The following is a 14,160-nucleotide window of genomic DNA, read 5'->3' as shown; positions in this document are numbered from 1 at the left end:
TCCCAGGGCTCCGATGTGAACTGCGGGCTTTTGGACCAAAGTAAGTTTTTGTTGGGTTGGTTCGCTTTTCTTGATGAGGGAATCTCAGGCTTCGGGAGAGAGCAGAGGACCCTGCTTGCTAGAATTCAGGGCATGGTTCCTGGAACGTAACTATTCTCTGGCATTCAGGGGGAATGGAATTCTTCGGAGACTTCAACCTTTAATGGAGGCGGTGTGAGTATGAATGTTCTGCCAGGAGCTGAGCATAATGACTCAACCAGAGACATTCAAATCATAATAGCAGAAGCAGCAGTGAATGGAGACGCAGATGAGTGCCTTCAGCTAATTACCTTCGACAGGTTTCCTGCTCTTGGCACATGAAGGGTCTGAAAAAGGAGATGAGAAGCACATGGATATACTGCCCTGCATCTCCCCTTTCTTTTGAATTGGAAAAATGGATAATGGTCATCCCCAAAAAATAACTGTTTATGCAAGCCAGGAACTTCAGAGAGAAAGGCACATTGACCTAAAACTCTAATGGGATGTGATGTCACTGGAGATAATACCAGGGAGTTCACAATCAACACCCAGTGAAAGCCAAAGGTAGAAATAAGAAGCCTGCCAAGATGTTGGTAAGTTTCTAGAATATAGAATATAGAAAGAGACATTCGCTCATTCAACAGTTATTTATTAAGCCTATCAGGTGATTCAGTAGACAGGAAATCAGAGCACCTGGGTTTAAGTCTTATAGCTTATTAGCTCTCTGACTTTGTACAGATCATTTTATCTCAAGATTTGGATTTTTTTTCCTAGTCATATAAAAAAATGCTCTAAATAAAGATCAGAGAAATGCAAATTAAGATAACTTTGAGGTACCACTACATGCTTCTCAGATTGGCTAAGATGACAGGAAAAGATAATGATAAATGTCGCAAGGGATGTGGGAAAACTGGGACACTGATACATTGTTGGTGGAGCTGTGAACTGAGCCAACCATTCTGGAGAGCAGTTTGGAACTATTCTCAAAAGGCTATCAAACTGTGTATCCCTTTGATCCAGTAGTGTCTCTATTGGGCTTGTATCCAAAGAGATCATAAAAAAGGGAAAAGGACTCCCATGGGCAAAAACGTTTGTAGCAACCCTTTTTAAGTGGCAAGGAACTGGAAACTGAGGGGATGCCCATCAATTGGAGAATGGCTGAATAAGTTTTGATATATAAATATTATGGAATATTATTATTCTATAAGAAACGATCAGCAGGATGTTTTCAGAAAGGCTTGGAGAGACTTACATGAACTGATGCTAAATGAAGTGAGTAGAACCAAAATAGCATTATACAAGGCAATAACAAAATTATGTGATGATCAATTCTGATAGACAGGGCTCTTTTCAAGAATGAGGTGATTCAGGCTAATTCCAATAGACTTGTGATGGAGAGAGCCATATGCACCTAGAGAGATGGCTGTTGGGACTGAATGTGGATCATAATATAGTATTTTCACCTTTTTGTTATTGTTTGCTTGCTTTTTGTCTTCTTTCTCATTTTTTCCTTTTTGATCAGATTTTTCTTGTTCAGCAAGATGATTGTGGAAATATATATAGAAGAATTGTACATGTTTTATATATATTGGATTACTTCTGTCTAAGGGAGGAGGTAAAGGAAGGGAGGGAGAAAAAGGTTTTGCAAGGGTGGATGTTGAAAACTATCTTTGCATATATTCTGAAAATAAAAAGCTATTATTAAAAAAAGTTGCATGGCTTAATGAATACTCAAATGTAATGTAATCAAATGTATTAAAGTTTTTTTAAAAATAAAAAAAATGATAGGTTAAAAAAAGGATTTGGGTTTTTCTTTGTTTTTAAGGAAAATTTTGAAGATAGAAGAAAGCCCAAATAACCATAAATGTGACATAGCCTGGAAATAATTACATTTTTGTTGATATTATTCAGTTATTCCCAACTCTTCATGATTCCCTTTGCAATTCTCTTAGCAAACATATGGGAATGATTTGATGTTTCCTTGTCCAGCTCATTTTACAGATGAGAATCTGAGGCAAACAGGTTTAGTGACTTGTCCAGGATGTAGGATCCTACATCTAATAAATGTCAGAGGCTGGATTTGAACTCAATTTTTTCTCCAGGTCCAGTACTCTATCCACTGTGCCCCCTAATTGCCTAGCAATATTTACATAAGAATTGCTAAAAGTGAAAATCAGTTGAACAAAGAAAACAAGCATTTATTAAACACCTGCTAGATGCTAGGCACTGTATTAAATATTAAGGAAATTGAGGCTGATCTCCCCAGAGTCATATAGCTAGGAAGTATCTGAGGCTTAAATCTGATAAGTTTGTACTAAGTGCTCTATCTATTGAGCACCTAGTTACCATCAATTGATACCAACCAAAAGGCACTATCTTGCTTTTATATTTTGCTCCTTTTCACTATTTCTATTTTGTCTGTCTGTCTGTCTCTGGTACTATCACTAGGGAGCCTTCTCCTTCAAAGTAGACTCTATCCAAATTTATCAGCCAATATACATCCCCATTATTATTATCCTCCAGCTTCCATAGGATCCTGTTTATTTCCTCAATGAGTTTAGTGACTGGGTTAGTCTCCCTCTTATGGTACCTACTGCTTCAGTACTTGAGGATTCCAACTTAAAGTTGAGGAACAAACAGTACAACTGTTGTTGTATGTCAGTACAACTATTTTGGAAAATAGTTTGAAAATATATAAATAGGCTAAAATATTTATGTCCCTTGACCTTGAGATTCTACTACTACCATTGATAAGAGAGTTGCCATATACACCAAAAGATTTATAGCAATCCTTTTTTTTTTTTTTTCAGTAGCAAAGAATCAGAAACAAAGTAGGGCCCATCAATTGAGAAATAGCTAAACAAATTAAAAGAAATTTATTCTAGGATAATAAAGAGAAGCATGGAAAAATCTATATTAACTAATGTGGAGTAAAATAAGCAGAGTCAAGAAAAGCAATATACACATTGACTACAATAATTTAAACAGGAAGGAGAATCCTCACCGTCCCCAATAAAAATAAAAAATGAGTATTGCAAAATTACAAAGTATGGTTCCAAATTGGAGATATGAGATGCCCCCAACCTATCCCTTTGTGAGGTAAGAGATCCAAATTATGATACATTGCCCATATTTTTAGTCTTCTGCAATGGAACGATGAGTTTGGCTGATTTCTTTCCTCTTCTTTTTTTTTTTTTTGTCTTTAAATTGTTTTTTGTTATATCAGATGACTCTCTAAGAGGGGAAGGAAAAAGGACACTGGGAAAAAATTTTGGCGATTAAAAAAAAAAACAGAAGATCAATTTAAAAGGAAAATTTTTTTTAAAAAGAAGCAATTAAATGGCTACATTTACACTAAAATCATTAATGGCTGAAGGTCAATTTGGAAGGAAAACACTAGTGGATTGTTCCAGGAATCTATTTTGTGCTTTGCTGGTTAATGTATCAACTAACTGGATGAAAGCACAAATAACATACTTAGCATATTCGTAAGTGACACAAACGTTGGTGCATTGGCTATTATCTAGTGGAAACAGCATTGGACTTGGATAGAAAAAAAACCTAGGTTTGAATTTTGCCTATAAAATAGATCATGTATATTAAGAGCTTTGTAAACCATAACATGCTTTTAAAATACCAAGTCTGATTAAAAGAGATATTAATAACATTCACTTTTGGGTTTTGGTAGTTGTCCTTTCAAGTTAGAGAGATCTTGATAAGCAAAGTCTAAGAGAATGGAATTAAATAGAAATGTAAAATCTTCTGCTTGGGTTGAAAAAAAATCAACTTCACAGGTGCAAGAGAGTATAGATAGAAACTCATCTGGAAAAGATCTAATATTTTTAGTGGGCTTTATATGAGTCAACTTTTTATGTGATGCGACAGCCAGAAAACTTGAAATAATCTTGGACTACATTGAGAGAAATTGTGTCCAGACTGTAGTAGTGTCACCATCTGCCCCCAGATCCTGGTGTATAGTCCTAGCCCCCAAGGCATTTACAATCTAGTAAAACGGATCACTCAATTAATGGACAAGCATGTGCCAGGCAATGTGTTAAGCACTAGATGGATGGAATTCAGATTGGAATATAAGAAATGCAAAATTCCATGAGAAGAAGGGAGAAGGGTTATTAGATAAGGGAGAGAACTCAGATCTGCTAAAATTAGGAAATTTCTTTCACTTTTTTTTTTTGTCTCTAAAAGAAAATTAAAGCCCTGTTGTAAATAAAGAATCATAAAAAGAAGCTTGACATGTCTGTAATTCATAATGAACAAGTTTGGCCTTTTGAAGAGAGTTGGAAATATATCTCCCTTCATTGAAGAGATAGGAATCTATATGTGTGGAATGTTAGATTAGATAAGATAGATGCTTAAGTGCATTTTTTTTTCCTCTTTTACAAGAGGATAGGGATAGGGGATGCTCACTGGGCAAGATGGAAATATCCAGAAATAAGAAAAATAAAAGACACAAAGGAAAAAGAAAGTTGAGGCTCAGAACATTATGACAACTGTGTAGCATCAATAAAGATCTGCTGATTTTGGGGTAGATGTAAGTGAGAATCCCATAAGACTGAAAGGGATCCCTAGATCCAGTCATAGAAATATTGAAATCTGACAACTCTGAAGAATTTATGATAAAAAATGCTATCCATACCCAGAGAAAGAACTGATTGTGTCTGAAAACAGATTGAAGCATACTTTTTAAAAAACTATATTTTTCTTGACTTTTTTGGGGGGAAGGGGGAAGGAATTTATGTTTTCATTCATAACATGACTTTTATGGAAATGTTTTGCCTTCTCAATGAGGTATGAAGTAGGAGGGAGGAAGGGAGAGAATCTGGAACTCAAAGTTTTAAAAACAAATGCTAAAAATTGTAACTAGGAAAAATAAAATATTAAATCCCCCCCCACAAAAAAGGAAAGAAATAAGAAGTCTAAGGGGAATGACTGAATAGAAGTCTATTTGTCAGTCCAGACACTTAGCTCCTACTATAACATATCATAGACACAGTTATCTAAGTGCTAACATTGGATCACCTTGAGCATTCCTCTCCCCCAATCATTTTTTCCCATCCAGAAGCCACAGCCATTCAAATAATGATACCATTTAGACTCTTTAATCACTGTTTCCATCTCCTTGGTGAATATGCATGCACTTGATCTCTATGGAGGGGGGCATAATTTTGGGCTGTCTATCTCCATAGACTGCCTTCATACTTATTCTACCATATGTATTGCTCTCACTCCTAATTAGCCACAAAATCCTATATAGTCTCAAAATATCTAGGAATCTATATCCAGAATTGAAAGCATATTAATTCTGGATCCAAAATCCCAAGATTTGACTCCCAGCTCTGGCTTTATTGGCTATGATTTTTCAGCCTCAATTGTTTGGAAATGAGACACTAGGATCGGTAAGGTACCTTTTCATCCTGATTGTGTGACTTATGACTATGATATTCTCAAACATATCTATGGCGTCATACTCCATACATGGCCCTACCTCTCTAGGGACTCTTCGAACTTTCAGCATTCTGCTTAAATGACTATCTAAATCCTAGGATTGGACCCAAAACTACTTTAGCCTCCCAGGAATCCTCTAGATTCTCTAGAATCTCTAAAGCTAGGGCCGTGGCTTGACTCTAAAGGGACTGTGGTCTAAACCCAAGAAGTATGTGATCAATCAACAGGAAAATGAGAAAATGCTTTACTTTCAAGCGTGTGATGGACTCAGGGTTAGTGGTTAAATTTACTGTGGCTTTAAATTTAGCATATAGACCCCAGAAATTACTGTAAGTCGGGACCTGAAGTATTGCTTTATTGCTTAAGAATGTGATGAAAAAAATGTTAATAAGGAGACTTAGTTTAAAAATGCATCTCAGTGTGTAGTTAGACATTTACCAGCTCACTGGTAGACTTCCTCCCATCCTCCCACTAAAAGCCAGTAGTAGGAAAACAACAAGCTCTAGAATAGCTTCTAGATTAGATTTTAGGAAGTGATCCCAGACTGTGGCTATGGGCTAGGAGGAGAGGACACACACATGTTGAGTGGGATACCACAGGAAGCAAGAACATTTTCAGGGAAGTATGGCTGGAGGTTCTGCTGTGGCTTAGGAGGGGAGAGGAATCCCTGAGTTTGAGACAGAATTCAGAAAATAACAATAAGAATGGCAACATTATTCATAATTTGGGACTAAAACTTGATTAATAATATACTGCTAAAAATAAAACAAAATAAAAATAAACAAGCAAAGGAGAAAGAACCTGATTATAGATAACTTCTTGAGTAGAAAAGAAAATCTGGATTCATATTCAAAAAAAAATAATGAGGTTAAAAACAATACAAATCAGTGATGAAAAGAGCCATTTACACTCAGAGAGAGGACTATGGGAACTGAGTGTGGATCACAACACAGCATTCTCACTCTCTCTGTTGTTGTTTGCTTGCATTTTGTTTTCTTTCTCAGTTTTTTTTCCCTTATTGATCCAATTTTTTCTTGTGCAGCAAAATAACTGTATAAATATGTATACATATATTGGACTTAATATATATTTTAACATAATTAACATGTATTGGACTACCTACCATCTAGGGCAGGAGGGAGGAGGAAGGAGGGGATAATTTGGAACAGAAGTCTTTGCAAAGGTCAATGTTGAAAAATATGTTTTGTAAATAAAAAGCTTTAATGAAAAACAAAACAAAACAAAAATACTCCTATTCCAAAGAGTAATACCAAATGGACATGTCCAAAAAGAGTTCTTAGAAAAACTTTAAAAGGAATTCAAAATTCAAATAAGAGAAATGAAGGAAAAAATAAGAGAACAAAAAGCAATTCAAGAAAATTATGAAAGTTAACCAATTGGAGAAAAAGGTACCAAAATCTTGAAAATTAGAATTGAGCAAGAGGAATTGAATAATTATATATATATATAATTATATAAATATAAAAAAAATTATAAAACTAGGAAAAATGGAGGAAAATCTGAAATATCTTACTAGAAAAACAACTGATCTGGAAAACAGATCAAGAAAAGACAATATAAGAATTGTCAGACTCCTTGAAAGTTATGATTTAAAAAAAAAAGAATCCTGATACAATATTGCAAGACATCATTAAGATGTTTTGAAAATAAAAAAGCTTTAACTTAAAAAAGAAATCATTAAGGAAAGTTGCCTTGAAATTCTAGAACAAGAGGGTAAAGTAGAAAAAGAAAATAAAATTACTGGTCACCACCTGCAAGAGATCCTAGGAGAAAAACTTATAGGATATCACAGCTGAATTTCAAAATTCTCAGGTTAAGAAGAAAATATTGCAAGCAATAAGGAAAAATGAATATTTCAGAAATACAGCCAGGATTTCACAAGACCTAGCATCTTTTTCTCCAAAGACTGTAGGTCTTGGTACATTAAATGTCAAAGAGTAAAAGAGCTAGGGATGCATTCAAAGATAACTCATCCAGCAAAATTGTAATTCTGAATGAAAAAAAAAAAGTCATTCGATGAACTGAAAAACTTTCAGATATTTGTAACAAAAAGACCAGATTTGATATAGAAGATCAGAAGAAATATAAAGAAAACATTAAAAATTAGTTATAAAACACTGCTCAAAATATGAAAATATTGTAAGTTTTTTTAAAAGCTAGTGATGGGACTTGTCTCTAAAAACAATCCCTACTCTGCTCCCTCATTCCATTTCATAAGTATTAATTTCCCCTGTTTTCAATTGGGGAAATTATAACTTAATTGGGGAACTACAACAGTAGCTGTAAAGCTGCATAGAAAATTCTGACCATCTCTCCACTCCCAGCATTTTCATTCCCTTCAATCCAGATCACTGCCCTTGGCTGCCCTTAGAAGGTACCCCTTGGAAGCCAAGTTCTATGCTCTGGACGCATGACCAGAAAGAGTCTATCCTTCCCATTTTTTGTTTTGGGTGGGACAGAGTAAGTGGCATAGGATGAGCAGTCAAGGATGGATAATGATCTTCCTTACACATCTAATCATCTTTCCCCACAAACCAATCCTCCTTCCAACTTTTCGTATTACTCTTGAGGGCATCAGAATATTTTCAGTCACCCAGGCTCACAATCTCCGTGTCATCTGTAATCACCCTATTTATCCAATCAGTTGTCAAGTCTTGTCACTTCTATCTCCACAGCATTCCTTACATCTGTCTCCTCTGTATTCACAGTCACCCCGATAAACCACACCCTATTCTCCCTCACCTGGAAAAACAACTGCAGTAATTTCCTTCTTGGTCTCCCTCCCTCAACTCTTTCCTATTCCAAACCAGGTGCCAAAAAGACATTTCTTAAATGCATGTCTGACAAAGGTATTCTCCTCAATAATTGCAGTGACAATAAGATAAAATGATATTTCATCTTTATCTCATCTTTTAAAAATATCTATTTTATGTTTAAGTCTTATAACATACTTAATTATTAATATGATCATAGACATTATTAATAAATGGTTATTTCAATCATGTACAACTCTATTTGACCTTTTCTTGGTAAAGACACTGGACTGGTTTGCCATATTCTTCTCCAACTCATTTTACAGGTGAGGAGAAAAAAAAACAAGCAAGTAGGGTCATATAGCTAGCAAGTATTTGAGGCTATATTTGAATTCATAAATCTGAGTCTTCCTGACTCCAATTCATGGGTCACTTTGCTTCTCTAAGTAAATATATACATAAGCTCAAAAGACTCAAAATGTTTTTACTGATTGGGTGTTCAATCAGACAAGTTTGGAGATCACAAGATAAATGAAAATTGAGACCAAGGTCAAGGCTCCTCTTTATTAGAGAGGCTTTTCTCAGGCCTCTCTCTCTCAAGCTTAGAATTCCTCACCGCCCCCCATTTACAAATAAGACAGAACAGGGAGAAATAGAGAAGTAGGAAATTTGGGAGGAACGATTGGATATTATTGATTAGGTCAGTAGATGCAAGTTACTACTTACCCGATCCATCAGTAGAATCATCAAATTCAACCTGGAACAAGTATCCTGTATTCCATACATGAAGACAACAAGAGGGGTCATAGTGGATTTTCAGAGGTTTCAAATGAGGGTCATAAACACTGTCTCTCCACTGAATATTGATAGGAGATTGCTGAGTGCCTCCTGGTACAGATATGGGGCTTGTCCAGAGTGGATGTACTATAATCCAGAGAAAAGTAGACCATATTAACAAAGCCATTCTGCCAAGGACCACGTGAGCCCAACCTGAAGCATTAGAACCTTGGGCAAACCAAGCTGCTATTTGGATTTTGATTCTATAAAACCAAACCAGAAATTAGATACTCTAAAAGAAAAGGAATCAATGTAATCGCCTTGAGAGGCGATTGTTAAATTTTCAATTATAAACATTTATACATTGTAAATCAGCAAACACAATGAATCAGCACTTGATTTATTACGTTGATTTCTAGGCTTAGAAAATAGTGGGGAGGACGTTTATAAAATAGAAGAAGCTTTAAAATATGTCTTATTTACATAGTTTTTTTTGGAGAACCAGTAGTTAAACATTTTATAGAACCTCAAGGGAAAATGCTCAGCTAAATGTTCATTACTTGATAAAGCAACATAGACTAGCTTACAGAGGACTGGAATTAGTCACAAAGATTTCTGATTTCTAAATCAGAAAGATTTAGAGTCATTTCAAATCCTGTATCTGATACCATCTCGCTGTGGGATAATAGGCAAATTACTCAACTTATTCAGGCCTATTTCTCCATTTGCTAAATGAAGATAGCATAGTAATACTTGCCTCTTATAATAGTTGTGAGACTCAAGTAAGATTAGATAGATTGATGTATTAGATAGAAATAGATAGAGAGATTAGATAGATATACAGACTAGATATCTAGATAAATAGATTAGTTAGAGATAGATGGTAGATATATAGAGATAGAATAGAATAGAATAGATAGATGGATGGATAGATATAAATTATAGATAGATATAGATTAGATAAGAGATAGATATAGATAGATCAGATAAAGATAAATCAGATAGATTGATAGATGGATAGATAGATGCATGACTAGAGATAGATGATAGAATATATAGAAAAATAGATAGAAATACATGTGTATTTCATATATATATGTATATAAACTGTGCTTTTCCATCTTTCAAGGATTCTGTAAATTCATTAATTCATTGAAATTAAGGGAATTAGTACCTACACATTTGTTAGGCCCTAGGAAATACAAAGAAATATCAGCCAAGTTCCTGCCCTTTAGGAGCACACATTCTCAATTAAAGAGATACTACTCATATACAAGGAAGCAAATACAAAGTGTAAACTTGGCAAGAGTACATGAAGGCTGGGCCAATCAGTTTTATATATGTGTGTGTGTGTGTGTGTGTGTGTGTGTGTGTACATATCTATATCTATATTTAACATATTGTGAAAGGTTTTTAAAAGTCAAACAAATGTATTTTTTCCTAAAGGCAAGAGGGAACCACTGAAGCTTCAGATCTGTGCTTTAGGGATATCTATATCTAAATAGATAGATAGATAGATACATACATAGAAGAATGTCTTCAAAGGGAAGGAAAAAACAGCAATGGGGTGGGGATGTCAGGAACTGCTTCTCTTAGATGGTGCCTGAAATGGGCTTTGAAGGATGGTGAGGACCCGTGGGAGCCATGGAAATGAGAGATGAGAGTCATGTAAGGGGAAAAGTGAAGGGGCCAATTGGCTTGGTCCAGAGAGGAGTACATAAAGGGGAGAGATACCCTGTATCTCTGGCATCCCTAAAGCAAGATCTAAAACTTCAGTGGCTCCCTCTTTCCTCTAGGAAAAAAAAATGCAAATGCTTTTGTTTGGCTTTCAAAACCCTTTTATAATATGTCTCTGGTCCACTGTTCTAGCCCCATGGCTCAACTTTATTTGCTTTATAATCAGACCGGGCTGACCTGACCAGCTCTTCTTCATTTCTAACTTCACCTCTTGTTTCAATGACTTTATACAAGTCTGTCACCCTGACATACACACAGCCCATCCCTGAAACACATTCCAGCCTCGCCTCTGGGTCAGAATCCCTTCTTTTAATGTTCATCTAAAAGATCTGGTCCCATAGTTGTAGTCACTTCCCTTTCCCCCAAATTTCTTTGCTCCAATTTTGGGTGTATATATATATATATATATATATATATATATATATATATACATACATACATACACACACATATACAAACATACATTCACATATGTATATGTGTTCATGTAGACATACACACATGTATTTAAAAAGTTCATTTATATGAGAAAAATAAGCCTTTATTAAGTGCCTACTGTGTGCCACTTTACAAATATTATTTCATTTGAACTTCACAACAACTATGTAAGGTAGGTGTCATTTTTATTCCTATTTTACACTTGAAGGAACTGAGGCAAACAGTGGTTAAGGGATGTATGCATACAGTGTATATTTCCTTTTCTGTATACATGTTGCGTCCTTCTCCTGAGAGGACTGTTTCTTCTTTATATTCTCAATCTTTAGGACACCGATTGGCACTTAATTAATGGTTAATGGATGAATGGATGAATGAAATGAGATTGGAAATGCATTTTAACTAAAGGTGAGAGTTTACTACCTGCTGTGATTCTCACTTAAAAGCTATTTTTCTGTCTGTAAATTTTTGAGTTTACTTTCCATCCAATTGCTAATGTTTCAGGCATAAATTTGATTTTTTTTATTGTTACTTTCACGGAATGTGGTCACAGTGGGTGGACTTTCCTGGTATCAGAATGACATGAACACAGACCCAGATGATGAAATACATGGCCACCATTAATGTTTATTCACAAAGAATTGAGAAAGGTCTCTTGTCATTCTCTTGCAAAGTTAGCCAGTGGTGGCAAGATAGTGAGCACAGGTTAGTGGTACTAGGTTAGTATTCTATTGTAAAGGATAGGGGGGTGAGAGTCTTAGGTTGTGGAACTTTCAGGAAATGTCTCATTGATTTGCCAAACAAGCACTTAGTTGACTAAAATCAATTCAAATATGTACTCTTAGCTTGGTTGAGCTATATCTCCATGACCAAAATAAAATGGAAAATATAAGTAATTGTTAGATAAACCTACCTTTAATGCTAATTAATTAAAGAATTTCCTCATGATTCAGGCCAATTCCAATAAATTTGTAATGGAGAGAGCCATCTGAATCCAGAAAGAAGACTATGGGGACTGAATGTGGATCACAACATAGGATTTTCATCTTTTTTGCTGTTGTTTGCTTGCTTTTTTTTCCTTCTCATTTTTTCCCTTTTTGATCTGATTTTCATTGTGCAGCATGATGAATAAATGTTAAAAATTCTTTGTATATATAATTTGGAAAAAATAAAATTTTTATTTTAAATAAAATTTAATTTAAACAAAACAACAACAAAAAAAGAATTTCCTCAAATTTTTTTCCCCCTCAACTTAGTTTTAATATCAGCAGCACCATAAAGGGATTAGAATGTTGGATTTACCAGTAGGAGAGACCTTACTAGATTTGATATTAACAGGGCAGCTAGTTGGTACAGTGGTTAGAGCACCAGCCCTGAAGTCAGGAGGACCTGAGTTCAAATGTGATCTCAGATATTTAACACTTCCTATCTCTGTGATCCTAGGCAAGTCACTTAACCCCAAATGCCGCCTGGGAGTGGGAGGGTGGTGGTGTGGAATTTGTTCCAAAGTGGAATGGATTGCTTCTAAGGTAAATTCTCCTTCATTTGAGAATAAAAAGAACACTACTTGTCATATATTGTAGCGAGGATTCTTACATATACTCACTGCTCTTAATTCAAGATCATTTAAATTATATCAGATTATTTGCTATCTTGGGGAGAGGGGAAGGTAAGGAAGAAAGAAAAACAATTTGGAACACAAAGTCTTACAAAAAACAAATGTTAAAAATTATCTTTATATGTATTTGGAAAATAAAACGTTATTGAAAATTTTAAAAAAAGAAAAAGAATAACTATGTATTGACTTACAGGATTTATTCCTATTTCTTAAAACACAGGATCCCCCAGCACATGCTCTTTCTGGTATCATCGGGTGACTCTTGGGACGTCTTCTCACCTGCTTGCCAAAAAACAGGGAACTCAAACTTCTGAGGTTGTTGAAGACCAACGTCTTGGCTCTAGACATCCTGGGCTGTTCTACTCTTGAGCCTAGATGTTTCCCAGCTCCCCAGTGAACACTCTGATTTGTACCTCGAATATTTTGATGGATGGATACTTATTCTTCCTTTGAGGAATATTATGCCCAATCTGGACTGTGTCTCCTACACCATACAAAAGGCCACCCAAATCTCAAAGCTAAATTGTTAATCTTCAAACAGTCCCTGTCCTGACCCTTCAACCCAAGCTGACGTGGAGTTTTGTTTGAGGATGGAGTAAGACGACCAGGATTGGCTCTATGGGTCTGATTTGTGTCCTTTGGTTTTGTCAACATGAGTTAGTTGACCAACATGATGAATGAATTATTTTCAGAAGAGGACTTAAAAAAGTATATAAGATAAATTAGTGGATACATGATCCTGCCCATGAATGAAATGATACCAAATGAGAAAATAAAGCTAATTCTAAATCAAACAAGGAGAACGAAGGAATAAATGAATAGTTTGACACTTAAGAAATGACCCTCTTGACACGGAGTCAGACTGAAGCAAAATCCTAAATCCTAAAGTTTGGCTGCTTTGCTTTCCCTTTCTCTCACCTGTCCTTGTTTCTTATTTAAGTGTCCAAGGCCCCAGATGTTTTCAGATATCCAAAATAATGTGATTATAGATCCCAAGGCATCTTAACAGTCATGTAGTCTAGGCTCCTTGTTTAACAAATGAACATACTGAGGTCCAGAGAGTCCAAGGTCACACAGGTAGTTAATGGAAGAATTAGGGTTTGAACTCATCTTTTAACTCCAAATTTAACACTCTAAGCTCACCTTACTTTCTGTTGTTTTTAGTCAGTTTCACTAGCCAAGCTTTTCTATCTCTTTACCTCTTATCTGTCTATATCAAAACTGCTTTTTAATAGGAAGGCAATATGTCAGTCCTTCATATTTTAGTGTGAATTTAAGTCTTTATTTCTTTCCCAAAGGAATATAAATTTTAAGTTATTCCTGAGGCAGGAGAGCAAA

The 14,160-nt window shown here is 35.3% G+C and overlaps 1 protein-coding gene across 1 annotated transcript in view; it reads right to left on the bottom strand.

Moving 5' to 3' along the window:
• The window catches only part of CA5A (carbonic anhydrase 5A), a 45,278-nt gene extending 31,993 nt beyond the window's left edge, over positions 1-13,285 (bottom strand). The window contains exons 1-2 of the mRNA XM_051974826.1: positions 13,014-13,285; positions 8,982-9,179 (exon numbers count right to left, since the gene is read on the bottom strand). Coding sequence (XP_051830786.1) covers positions 8,982-9,179; positions 13,014-13,170 — 355 coding nt within the window. The 5' untranslated portion in view covers positions 13,171-13,285. The remainder of the gene's footprint in view (positions 1-8,981; positions 9,180-13,013) is intronic.
• Between the last annotated feature and the right edge of the window lie 875 nt (positions 13,286-14,160).

Source organism: Antechinus flavipes, chromosome 2 (assembly GCF_016432865.1).
Source record: "Antechinus flavipes isolate AdamAnt ecotype Samford, QLD, Australia chromosome 2, AdamAnt_v2, whole genome shotgun sequence".
Classification (NCBI taxonomy): Eukaryota; Metazoa; Chordata; class Mammalia; order Dasyuromorphia; family Dasyuridae; genus Antechinus; species Antechinus flavipes.
The sequence above is the reverse complement of the archived record's forward strand: the minus strand, read 5'-3'. Positions and strand labels throughout refer to the sequence as shown.